Source organism: Anomaloglossus baeobatrachus, chromosome 2 (genome assembly GCF_048569485.1).
Source record: "Anomaloglossus baeobatrachus isolate aAnoBae1 chromosome 2, aAnoBae1.hap1, whole genome shotgun sequence".
In the NCBI taxonomy this organism is placed as follows: domain Eukaryota; kingdom Metazoa; phylum Chordata; class Amphibia; order Anura; family Aromobatidae; genus Anomaloglossus; species Anomaloglossus baeobatrachus.
In genome coordinates, this window is record NC_134354.1 from 688,764,602 (window position 1) to 688,777,361 (window position 12,760).

The 12,760-nt window shown below is 44.0% G+C and overlaps 1 protein-coding gene across 1 annotated transcript; it reads left to right on the forward strand.

Annotated features, from left to right (window-relative positions):
• The first annotated feature begins 955 nt into the window (after window positions 1–955).
• NPFF (neuropeptide FF-amide peptide precursor) lies at window positions 956–11,916 on the forward strand. Its single transcript, XM_075334532.1, has 3 exons — window positions 956–1,116; window positions 7,036–7,154; window positions 11,364–11,916. The coding sequence occupies exons 1-3, from the start codon at window positions 991–993 to the stop codon at window positions 11,482–11,484; spliced, it is 366 nt and encodes a 121-aa protein (XP_075190647.1). The 5' UTR covers window positions 956–990; the 3' UTR covers window positions 11,485–11,916.
• Window positions 11,917–12,760: the final 844 nt, after the last annotated feature.

Below are 12,760 nucleotides of genomic sequence, written 5' to 3' on the forward strand. Positions count from 1 at the left end.
CGAGCCCGAGTCCGGTCACCAATCGAGCCGCAGTAACGAACCCGGATCCGAGCAACCCCTTCAGCGGCAGCGGTCCCCGTCCGCAACACACGTGTCATGCAAGCCCTAGGAGAGCAGGTGCTGACATTCATGGAACGGTGCCTGCAGCGGTGGTGACTATAGCTGCTATTATTTTGCATGGGAAACCTGTAGTGATGGAGAAGGGACTGTCTGAGTTGTGGACAGAGCCTGTAATCGATGGGGTTCACACTGTACTTCTGAAACTACTTGATTGTCCAATTGGTTTAGAACTTGTGACGTTGGAGGGACTATATAACAAATTCAGCTTTAATCTCTAACCAGTTGTTGCAATATTTTCGAAAAAACGTTTAATTTAAAGCTGAAAGTGAACACTTCAATCAGATTGTGATGACTTTGTTTCAGATTCAACGTCTTGGTGAACAGAGGTAAAATTGTGCCACTGTCCGGATTCTTCTGAACTCCACATCCAGGACCTCGGTAGAACAGTCTACTCCATGCCTGCAGCATGAGTTATTCCTTTACATTAGACATTGGGGATGAGTTCAGTAAATAAAGTAATATAATAGAAGTGGACTACAATTCCCTGCGCTCCATCACAGCTGTAGTTATTCACTTTAAAACAACATTTCTGTGCAGTACAGATGAGCAAATCACCACCAGATCCCATCCACTGGGACCCAATACATTAGCAGGACAAACAGCTTTCAATTAAGTATCCACAAAAGAGGTTTAAGCACAAATTAACTGGATTTATCACAGTAATAACATTGTGGGGAGCTTTGTGCACACTTCAGGGAGTATTCTATCTCCTTGGGGCAATATCTCACCTGCCATGGAGTGACAAGAACGTGTGGCTCTTACACAGATTAATCACCAGATGCACCTTGTAGTGATGCTGGCTCCTCCCCGGTAATTCACATCCTATATACACAAGACCCATGCCCATCCTGTCACATCTCACACTCAGCCATGGAGATACTAACACTGATGCTCCTCGCTCTACTTTCCTGTGCCAGGAGTGCCCAGCTTCATCAGGCAGGTGATGAGTCCACTGAAAACTTCATTGAGGGGCCCCCAAGTTTCCTTGACTCACAGGTAAGCCATGATCATTCCTCAAGGGTAAGGTGATATTTTCTACATTTTATTTAACTCATTTTAATCTAATAATTGTCTACAACCATTTGTAGTCATGATATGACTCTACCAACTTCACATAGGTATTGCATGAGATGTGAGAGATATGGGCATTATAGTATCATTATTTACGTTACTTAGCTAATTTGGAAAATTTAACTTCTGGGAGTCCTAAAGAAACTAATAGGGTTCCGGCTGTTAGGTGCTTTGTGCTTGACCAGTTCAGATACTAACGTTTCTGATAGATCAAGTGCATAGCTTCAATATTATAGCCACTTCAGAAGTGATAATAACTGGGTAATAGGGGGGTTCAGAACCAAAAAGTCATTAAAGGCTTGTGAGATATTAATGGGATTCTTCCACTAAGTACATTTATCACCTATCCTGTGGTTAGGTGATAATGTAGAATAACTGAGCCCCCCAATGATCCTGAAGACAGGAGCTCCAAAATAAAATGGAGTATTTTGGGACATACTCAAGAACTACTCCACTGACTTCTATAGATCAGATAGAATAGATATCTCTGTTAGTCCCATAGAAGTCCCATAGAAGTGGTTGGAGCAGTGGTCATGCAGGTTTATTACCGTTCCATTCACAGAGGGGACATTAGGACTAGTGTTGAGTGAGTAGTTAACTATTCGTACTCGCTATGCTGTTAGCGAGTACTGTCCGCTACTTGCATATTCATTACGAGTAGCGGGCGCAATGTAAGTCAATAGGAAATACTCGCTAAGTAGTGAGTTACCCGAAAGCCGTACTTTTCGTGCAAATAGCCAATAGTACGGCTTTCGGGTTACTCGCTACTTAGCGAGTATTTCCTATTTACTTACAATGTGCCCGCTACTCATAACGAATATGCGCGGTGCAGACAGTACTTGCTAACAGCATAGCGAGTACGAATAGTTGACTACTCGCTCAACACTAATTAGGACGCCTATTCTTTAGAACTGTGGGGGTCCTACTACTTAGACCCCTAGTGATCAATCACGTAACCAAAGAATGTTGAATTAGTAAGAACACCCTAAAACCAAAGTAAAAGTGTAAAGACACCATCACAATCCATGGCTTTGATTAAAACCAACGTGCCAATATGGAGGAGGTCTTCTTGATAATTTCTGTTAACCTGCAGTTAGGGAAACGTTATATAAGATAAACTGAAGCCTCAATTTCTGACAAGTTATCTTTTCAGGCTCCTAATAATTCTAAATACTGTGGAGGAGACAAGTCTGTACAGTTGTGACTCCGAGTTCTCGAAGTGTTACACAACATCTGACAGGTTTATGGATTTCTCAATTGATCCTTGGGGCATATTAGTCACAAACCTCTAAAGAACTTAAGTCCACTATTCAGGATAATCAATGAAACACATCCGTCTTCCTGGCAGCAGGAACCTTGGTCATAAGGAAACTTGCCAGGAACCCATTTAGAAAGATCAATTAAAATAATGAGACCCACGGACTACGAAATCCTGTCATGAAATTCTGTTTGAAAACACAATACCACTGAATTGTGAAGAACTAAATGCCAAATATCACTTTTAGTAGTCATACAAAGGATTGGTCTGGGTGCGGAATTCATTTTGAAGTGCCATATCCATTATTTAACTATTAAAATTCGGTATGTTTGGGGTGTGTCCATTATTAATGGACGTGGGATCACTTTTCAGAGTTTGTCATGTGTCTGTAATTGACATACTCTTCCATCGGTGATCCAGCCTCCTGCTCTGTCCATTCCATACGTGACCCAACCTCCTGCTCTGTCCATTCCATCGGTGATCCAACCTCCTGCTCTGTCCATTCCATCGGTGATCCAGCCTCCTGCTCTGTCCATTCCATAGGTGACCCAACCTCCTGCTCTGTCATCCCATAAACTTTACCCTAATCTCTGTCCATCCCATCGGTGATCCAGCCTCCTGCTCTTTCCATTCCATCGGTGATCCAGCCTCCTGCTCTGTCCATTCCATCGGTGCTCCAGCCTCCTGCTCTGTCCATTCCATCGGTGATCCAGCCTCCTGCTCTGTCCATTCCATCGGTGATCCAGCCTCCTGCTCTGTCCATTCCATAGGACCCAACCTCCTGCTCTGTCCATCCCATAATCTTTACCCTAATTTCTGTCCATCCCATCGGTGATCCAGCCTCCTGCTCTGTCCATTCCATCGGTGATCCAGCCTCCTGCTCTGTCCATTCCATCGGTGATCCAACCTCCTGCTCTGTCCATTCCATTGGTGATCCGGCCTCCTGCTCTGTCCATTCCATAGGTGATCCAACCTCCTGCTCTGTCCATTCCATAATCTTTACCCTAATCTCTGTCCATCCCATCGGTGATCCAGCCTCCTGCTCTGTCCATTCCATCGGTGATCCAGCCTCCTGCTCTGTCCATTCCATCGGTGATCCAACCTCCTGCTCTGTCCATTCCATCGGTGATCCAGCCTCCTGCTCTGTCCATTCCATAGGTGATCGAACCTCCTGCTCTGTCCATCCCATAATCTTTACCCTAATCTCTGTCCATCCCATCGGTGATCCAGCCTCCTGCTCTGTCCATTCCATCGGTGATCCAGCCTCCTGCTCTGTCCATTCCATCGGTGATCCAACCTCCTGCTCTGTCCATTCCATCGGTGATCCAGCCTCCTGCTCTGTCCATTCCATAGGTGATCCAACCTCCTGCTCTGTCCATTCCATAATCTTTACCCTAATCTCTGTCCATCCCATCGGTGATCCAGCCTCCTGCTCTGTCCATTCCATCGGTGATCCAGCCTCCTGCTCTGTCCATTCCATCGGTGATCCAACCTCCTGCTCTGTCCATTCCATCGGTGATCCAGCCTCCTGCTCTGTCCATTCCATAGGTGATCGAACCTCCTGCTCTGTCCATCCCATAATCTTTACCCTAATCTCTGTCCATCCCATCGGTGATCCAACCTCCTGCTCTGTCCATTCCATCGGTGATCCAGCCTCCTGCTCTGTCCATTCCATAGGTGACCCAACCTCCTGCTCTGTCCATCCCATAATCTTTACCCTAATCTCTGTCCATTCCATCGGTGATCCAGCCTCCTGCTCTGTCCATTCCATCGGTGATCCAGCCTCCTGCTCTGTCCATTCCATAGGACCCAACCTCCTGCTCTGTCCATCCCATAATCTTTACCCTAATCTCTGTCCATCCCATCGGTGATCCAGCCTCCTGCTCTGTCCATTCCATCGGTGATCCAACCTCCTGCTCTGTCCATTCCATCGGTGATCCAGCCTCCAGCTCTGTCCATTCCATAGGTGATCCAACCTCCTGCTTTGTCCATTCCATAATCTTTACCCTAATCTCTGTCCATCCCATCGGTGATCCAGCCTCCTGCTCTGTCCATTCCATCGGTGATCCAGCCTCCTGCTCTGTCCATTCCATCGGTGATCCAACCTCCTGCTCTGTCCATTCCATCGGTGATCCAGCCTCCTGCTCTGTCCATTCCATTGGTGATCCAACCTCCTGCTCTGTCCATTCCATCGGTGATCCAACCTCCTGCTCTGTCCATTCCATCGGTGATTCAGCCTCCTGCTCTGTCCATTCCATAGGTGACCCAACCTCCTGCTCTGTCCATCCCATAATCTTTACCCTAATCTCTGTCCATCCCATCGGTGATCCAACCTCCTGCTCTGTCCATTCCATCGGTGATCCAGCCTCCTGCTCTGTCCATTCCATAGGTGACCCAACATCCTGCTCTGTCCATCCCATAATCTTTACCCTAATCTCTGTCCATCCCATCGGTGATCCAGCCTCCTGCTCTGTCCATCCCATAGGTGACCCAACCTCCTGCTCTGTCCATTCAATCGGTGATCCAGCCTCCTGCTCTGTCCATCCCATAGGTGACCCAACCTCCTGTTCTGTCCATCCCATAATCTTTACCCTACAATCCAGATTGGCTATTGAGCGAGCTCAGAATAATTTAAAAGGGAGGTCCACATTAAAGACTGTGGACACCTTTGACATGGGAAAGAAAAATATTTTTAACATATGTTATTGCTACCATCAGTTAATAAAATTGCACTAGGTTTCAATCTTAATTCCATTATTTTGAGACCCCATGATTTGCAGTTTGCAGCTGGATACAAAATTCAGATTTTTCTCTCATGGAGGTCCCACCCAGGTTGAATATAAAGACTGTTTGTATTCATGGTGCTGATGTCTTCATTAGCTCAGAAATCAGCACAGCTTGCACTTGTTTTTTCTTCATCTGGTTCCTCTGTTTATAACCTTATTTTTCAACCCTCCATGAAACTGTATATACTTTCTCCCTCGCTTCATTTACTGCAGTGATATAGACAGTCACTGTGTGCCGTCAGACATTTTCAGCAGTATCTGCACGGGTGATGTGAACTCTAAAGCTTTAATAACACAGGGCGTTTTTGCAGCGGTTATTTTTCCTGGCGAAAACCTGATTTTGTGGCAGGATGTTGCAGAAACGCTGCAAAGAATTGACATGCTTATTGTTTTAAAAATGTTGCAAAAAGCAGGTATTTGACAAAACAGTCAGAAAAAAATCTGCAGGTATTTGTGTGTGTGTGTGTGTGTGTGTGTATGAGATTTATTAGCATTGATTTGCATAAAACCAAGACAATAACGCTGCTAAACAACTCTGCAAAATCGCCATGTGTGAACATAGCTAAGACATGGTGGACTATGTCTTGGAGTCAGCTTCAACCAGCTGAAAAGGGTGTCCAACGGAGCACACAGTGACTCCTGCATCATTACAGTCAGACAAAAAGCCCAAATCGTGATTTCTAGGGCTTCACACTTTAGCCCCGACAGCGCCACTGAGGTAAAACACAATGTGAACATAGCCTTACACTTCAAGCAATCAGAACCACGAGCAGAAGCTCTTGCTTACAGAAAAAGGATGTAAAAACGCTTTACTGTAGCAGAATGATTAACAATTTGCAATGAAAACTGTTGTGAAACGTGTTTAACTTTGTGTTTAAGAAGCAAATCAACAATGAAAAAAAACTTCGGCAACGTCCATATTCGCTAAATAAGTCGCCGCTATTCGACTATTTGCGAATATTCGATGCGCAATGTAAGTCTATGGGAAACCCGAATAGTTGCCCAATAGCAACTATTCGGGCTTCCCATAGACTTACATTGTGCATCGAATAGTCGCATAGCAGCGACCTATTCGTCAGATATTCGTGAAGTCGAATATTGCCGAATATTTGTGATATTCGATCATCCCTAAAGAGGACCAGTCCACTCCACTGACGTCTATGTTATTGAAAACTTTTATTTCCCATAATATAATAATTTTGATGCATCTTTATTCCACTGAATTGTGATGTTCTTTTATTCTTCAAAGTAATTTTTGAATAAAACAGAATGTAGGTTTTATCAGTTGGGCGCGTGCACACTAACACTGCTCAATCAATGCTAGCCTAGCAGTGCCAGACTGCCCCTTTAGTGTGGGGAATGGTTGTATCCAGTTTTAACCCAAAAAAAAACAGAGAAATGTTTTAAAGGGAACCTGTCATCAGATTGGGTGACTATAAGCTGCGGCCACCACTAGTGAGCCCTTATATACAAAGTTCTAGAACACTGTATATGAGCCCAGGCTGCTCGGTATAACATAAAAAACACTTTTATTATACTCACCCAGGGGGCGGTCCGATTCACACTTCCGACATTCATGGTCCGTGTACAGACAGTGATGTCCAAATCTGCCAAGAGTCTCTTCACCGAAACTCAACCCCTCATATATACTTATCAGGCTGAGAACTTGGGTCAGGAGACCTGCGGCCGGTCTGGACATCACTGTCTGTTCTCAGACCATGAATGTGGACAGTACAGAGCTCTCCTACTGTATGTAAATGATATGTGTATTTGTTGAAGATATTGTTTTCTGGATTTCAGCTGGAGGAAAGTTTCTCATCGCAACCCTTGTCAGACGACAAGATTGGCCTAAGTTCCTTGCTTAGAACCATCCTGCACAGCAGAAACTCCCGCAGCTCCTTCCAGTTCCAACCACAAAGGTAATGTCAAGCTCACTGCAGTGTTTTATTACAAGGTGGCCTTTTATACTTAAATGACAAAAAAAGTAGCTTACAAGTAACTTAAGATTCATTGGAACAATAATAACTCAAAACATTGATTTATCACAAAGCCACGAACATTATGCACAAACAGGCAGACCACAAGCAAAGCATAGACCAATCTTTGCATTAGGCCCCTTTCACACGTCAGTGATTCTGGTACGTTTGTGCTTTTTTTTATACGTACCAGAATCACTGACATACGCAGACCCATTATAATAAATGGGTCTGCTCACACGTCAGTGATTTTTCACTGCACGTGTCTCCGTGCGGCGTACCCGCGTGTCCGTGATTGCCGCACGGAGACATGTCCATTTTTTTCTGGCATCACTGATGTCCCACGGACCATGCAGTGGTGTGGTCCGTGAAACACGTGCCAGAAAAAAACGTGCTTTTAAAATAAAAAACATTTTTACTCACCCGACTCCAGCGATGTCCTCTGCAGCCCGTGCAGCTTGCTGCTTCTGAGCCGGCTCATTATTGTCGCGCATATTCATGATGCACGACACAGCCGACCCGGAAGCAGCTGCTGCGGGGGTCAGTGCCGGCGGATGCTGCACTGTGGGAGCGATCAGCACCATGGAGAGCGGGAGCACGCACAGGTGAGTTAATCTCTAAGTGCAATCACGGGCCACGGAAAACGGAGCCTGGATTGCACTTAGACAACCCACGTGTGCCGTAATTCACGGCACACGCAGGGACATGTGCGTGTTTTACACGCCAGTGAAAAATGTCAGTGTTATTCACTGACGTGTGAAACTGGCCTTAGGCTGTGATCACACGACCTTAGATTCTCTCATATGCGAGAGAATAGGATCAATTATGTTAATGAGACCCATATGAAACTCTGATCAGAGTGTCAGCTTAGTGTGATCCAATTCTCTCACATCAGAGAATCATAGCACAGATGCAGAGAAGATGGAGAACAAAATGTCTCCATCTTCTCCATTCTGTGAGTCAGCGGAAATCGGACTGAACTCTGATGTCATCCGAGTGCAGCCCAATGATTTCCATGCACCCATACACTTGAATGGGCGAGCGCCATGTGATTTGCATTGCCACTTGCAGCATGCTGAGATTTTTTTGTAATGCCGATTTGGCATGAGAAAAAAAGGGCTGGTCAGCACTGCCCCATAGTATAACATTGTACCGAGTGCTATCCAATAAAACATTGGCTAGTACTTTTCTGAGTTATATGCTCATGTGAGCGAGCCCTTAAAGGGTTATTCCCATTTCCAAGATCCTATCCCAATTCATAGTAGGTGTAATAATAGATATAATATTAGCAAATATCTCTAATTAGAAATGCAGTATAGTTCTCCTGATTCACTGTCACTTACCTCATGTGCAGGGCATTGCAAGACCTTAGGTATCCATGGTTATGACCAATAACAACTAACTAACTGTCACTATATGCTTAGTTGTAATAGCAGGGTAAGGCACAGCCCCAGTGTAGGAGATGTTGAGGTGCACTTGTAGGTTTCCACACCATATGTCCAGAGAATTAGAAATAAGGCACTCTCAAATGGTGATACAAACGAAGAATTTATTCCATAAGTCTTAAAGCAACATGTGACGTTTCGGCCAGGTGGATACCACTGCCTTTACCACTACCCTGGAAAACACTGTGGAAAGAGAGCGCAATAGGGTCTTACCCTACAAACAAATAGGGTGTAATTCACAGAGGTTACTCACCGAGTGGAGTTGTGAAAGTCACAACCACTTTACAGGCATATATACTGGGTCAGCGGCAGCAGTCACCCCTTAGATGAGATTATATTCTTGTAAGGAGAAGGGTATTTAGGTACCGAGCCAACGACCACTCATGTAGGAGATGAATTTAACGTGACTTTATTCCATGTACAGGTCTACGCGTTTCAGGAGCATCCGCTCCCTTCCTCAGGACAATACAGGCACAAGCAACATCATGATTTTTTTTGATTTTTTTTGATGTTGCTTGTGCCTGTATTGTCCTGAGGAAGGGAGCGGATGCTCCTGAAACGCGTAGACCTGTACATGGAATAAAGTCACGTTAAATTCATCTCCTACATGAGTGGTCGTTGGCGCGGTACCTAAATACCCTTCTCCTTACAAGAATATTTACCACTACCCTGACAGTCTTAATAACAATTTGTCTGATGAAGGCCACCTGGCCGAAACGTCACATGTTGCTTTAAGACTTATGGAATAAATTCTTCGTTTGTATCACCATTTGAGAGTGCCTGGTTTCTAACTATATGCTTAGTTGTAACCATGCATACCTAGGGTCCTGCAAAACATGCATAATAATATGTCATACTACGTGTGTGCATATGAGCTTATGCAATCGAGATTTTGCAAAATTGATCAATTTTGCAATTTTTTCAGAAATTACATTCTCCATAAACGTGCCTAATATAATACATGTGAATCTGCATGGGTAATTTAATGCCATGTACTGCCAGCCTTTGACATTTATTTAAAGAGGACATGTCAATTACTCAAAAAAATTGCATTAAATACCTTGCCGGGTATCACACTCCCACCGATCAGATATTGATGGACTATCACAAAAATAGGCAATGAATAAAAGAATAATAGACAACCTCTTTACCTTGTAGAAAGCTCCGTGTTTCCCTCCTGATTGTGTGGCTGTTTTCCATTTTGTGCTGCGACACACCATTGTAGAGATACTCACATTTGTTGCTTTTGGAGCACAGTGTGTGAAATATTTCCTTGCAGTTTAACTGGGTGTTTCTTCAGTCTCCCATATGCGGGCAATCACAGACCAGTAAATGATCTAGCAGACTATTTCCCCTTTCACACATCAGTTTTTTTGTCATTAGTCACAATCCGTTTTCTCGACAGATCCGAAGCAGATTGTGGCTAAACTGATGCGACGGATCCATTCTTCGACGGATCTGACTAGTTGGGGACTAAATAATAATTGGAGCATGCTCAGTTAAAAAAAAAACGGACTATGTCGCCGGATTCCATCATTTGACAGATTACGACGGATCCTGCGACCATAGGCTTCCATTCTACCAAACAGACGGCGATGTATCCATCGCTGTTGTTTTCTTTCGACATACACAAAAAACATTACTGTGGCCGTCGTCTTCGTCCAACGGACATTTTTCGACAAATCCGTCGAACGACGGATGAAACGTGAGGCTATTTGTCGCAAATACAAGACAATGAGAAAAAAACGAATCCAGTGGCATCAGTCGCCGGATCCGTTTTTTTTTCAAAATTTGCCTGATTGTGACTGATGCAAAAAACTGATATGTTAAAGGGGCCTATCCTGTTCAGATGCTGCTGAGCTGTCACTGGCAGCTCCTGGGAGGAGGGGCACATTCCCCCAGATAAGAATGTGAAGAAATGTCCAATTGGACAGCAACACAGAGATTTCACATACTGCGCTCCATCAATAAATGTGGATATCTCTGCAATGGAATAATGCAGAGCAAACGGGAAAACAGCAGCACAATCAGGAGTAAAGCTCTGGGCTTTTTACAAGGTAAAGATGGTTTTTATTGATGTCCTATCCTGTGATAGGTCATCGATATCAGATCGGTGGGAATGCGACACCCAGCATACGCGCCGATCACCTGTTACCACGGGCGGACAGGTTCTCAGATGCCGGAACACAGCAGTTCTGTAAAAACTATAATAGCTGTGTATTCCAGACCAACCCCTATTGACTTGAATAGGGGGTGGATCCACAGTATCCGGCCATAGGCATTGTAAAAAAAAAAGTTCCTGTGTTCCGGCAGAATCCGAGAATCAGTACCAGCCTATTGGCGGGGATGCCATCCATAAAAAAGTAGTGGCCAACCCCTTCGACTTAATTTTTTGTGCAAATAAAAGTGAGAAATTTGTAAAGTTGGAAAGAAGAAAGTATAGGAACCTCCAAGGTGTTTGTACAATAGTTGAAATTAAGGATCTCGCAAATCTTATCCTGTGATTGGCGTGAAAAGACTAGTAAGGCGGCCAACTGAGCAATCCTGCTGAGCACCGCAAGGGTCGGAGTACAAGGTAAGTTGTCTTTTCCATTGTATTCCTTCGGTGGAACAACATGTGAAGACATCAATATAATAATCTGATATTACAGTAAAGCTAGAGCATAATATCAATAAGCGTTATTCATTTCATTTTTCTTTTTTTAAGGTTTGGAAGAGACGAGCGCAGCTCCATGCCAGGAGACAACAGGATCCATTCTCGAGGATGGGACTCAGCGCCCCAGTTCTGGAGTATGGCCGTTCCCCAACGCTTTGGCAGAAAGAAATAAATCATGTATTGCCCCGCGCACTGTCCATGCTCAGGTCCAGCATCAGTTCAACTGCACTTTTTTTTTTTTATAATTTTAAAGTGCAACATCTACACAAACCCATCACACTGCAGACAGCCATTGTAATATACCAGCACTTGGCTTTAGATCATTATTTTGCAGGCAGACATACAGTGACCACAAATGCTTCATTGCTTTCTATGGGATATTAGCCCGGTGCCTGGAAATATGCCAACGGCAACATCTTTGAATGGTCAAATCCCTTGTAAATACATAATTTTAATATCCTTCCACCTGATAGAAAAGACACCAAATCATTGTACCAAGACCCCAATCAATGTATATAGTGTTGTGTCATGTTACGTAGCAGTTTCTGGTTATCCTTGATTGTTCTATGTTAATAAAGTAATTTACAGCGGCTGCTCCCGGCTATTCTTGGCTGTTAGATTGGTTTATTTGGTTTCCTTTGGGTCTTGTTCCTACGTAGCACAAAGGCTGAGGGGTTTTATGAGCTCATTCAGAAATTTGTCCTAAGTTTCATCAACTTTTTTCATCACAGCTTTGTCAGGGTCAGATTTTGCCATCAAAGTTTCATCAGTTTTTCTTGTCTGAAAAATAAAAAAAATGGAGGTTTCTGAAGCTTCTCCTATCAGTCGTGAAAAGCGTTCAGCGTATAAATGACATCCGAGCAATCTCCACTTTTATCACTAACCCATAGACGGGCATTGGTGAGTTTGATCCGTGATTCAGATCAAAATCAGACATCTCTTGTGATCTTGCGAACTGCAAAAATTCACAAAGTAACAGTCCCACAGACTATAATAGGAACTAGTACTATCCATGAAAAAAACACATAGAATTTGTACGTGAAACATTGATATCTGAATGTGCCCTAAAAGTTCACCTAAAGTGGATGTTATTTTATGAAACTCCTGCCCTTCGCTGCATTTAAAGGGAAGCAGCCAGCAGGATTTTCATGTCTAAAGTAAAGCCAGTGCTATACTGGTGCTAGGATGCTGAATCCAGGCATGCCTTCACTTTTGAGATTGGATGCTTAATTTGTACAATATTTGCAAGTAAAGTTACAGAAATGCACTGCTATTTGATTGACAGGTGCAACAGGAAGGGAATATGTGGATAAGGTTTTGCTATCTATTCCTGCCCCTGTCTGCCCGCCTGGGCTTCCTCCCCCTGTCACCATCATAGACTTTAATTCTGTTATGATCGCGCAAGCTCCTGCGGTCACAACAAGAGCTGAGGATGCGACGGCACATGC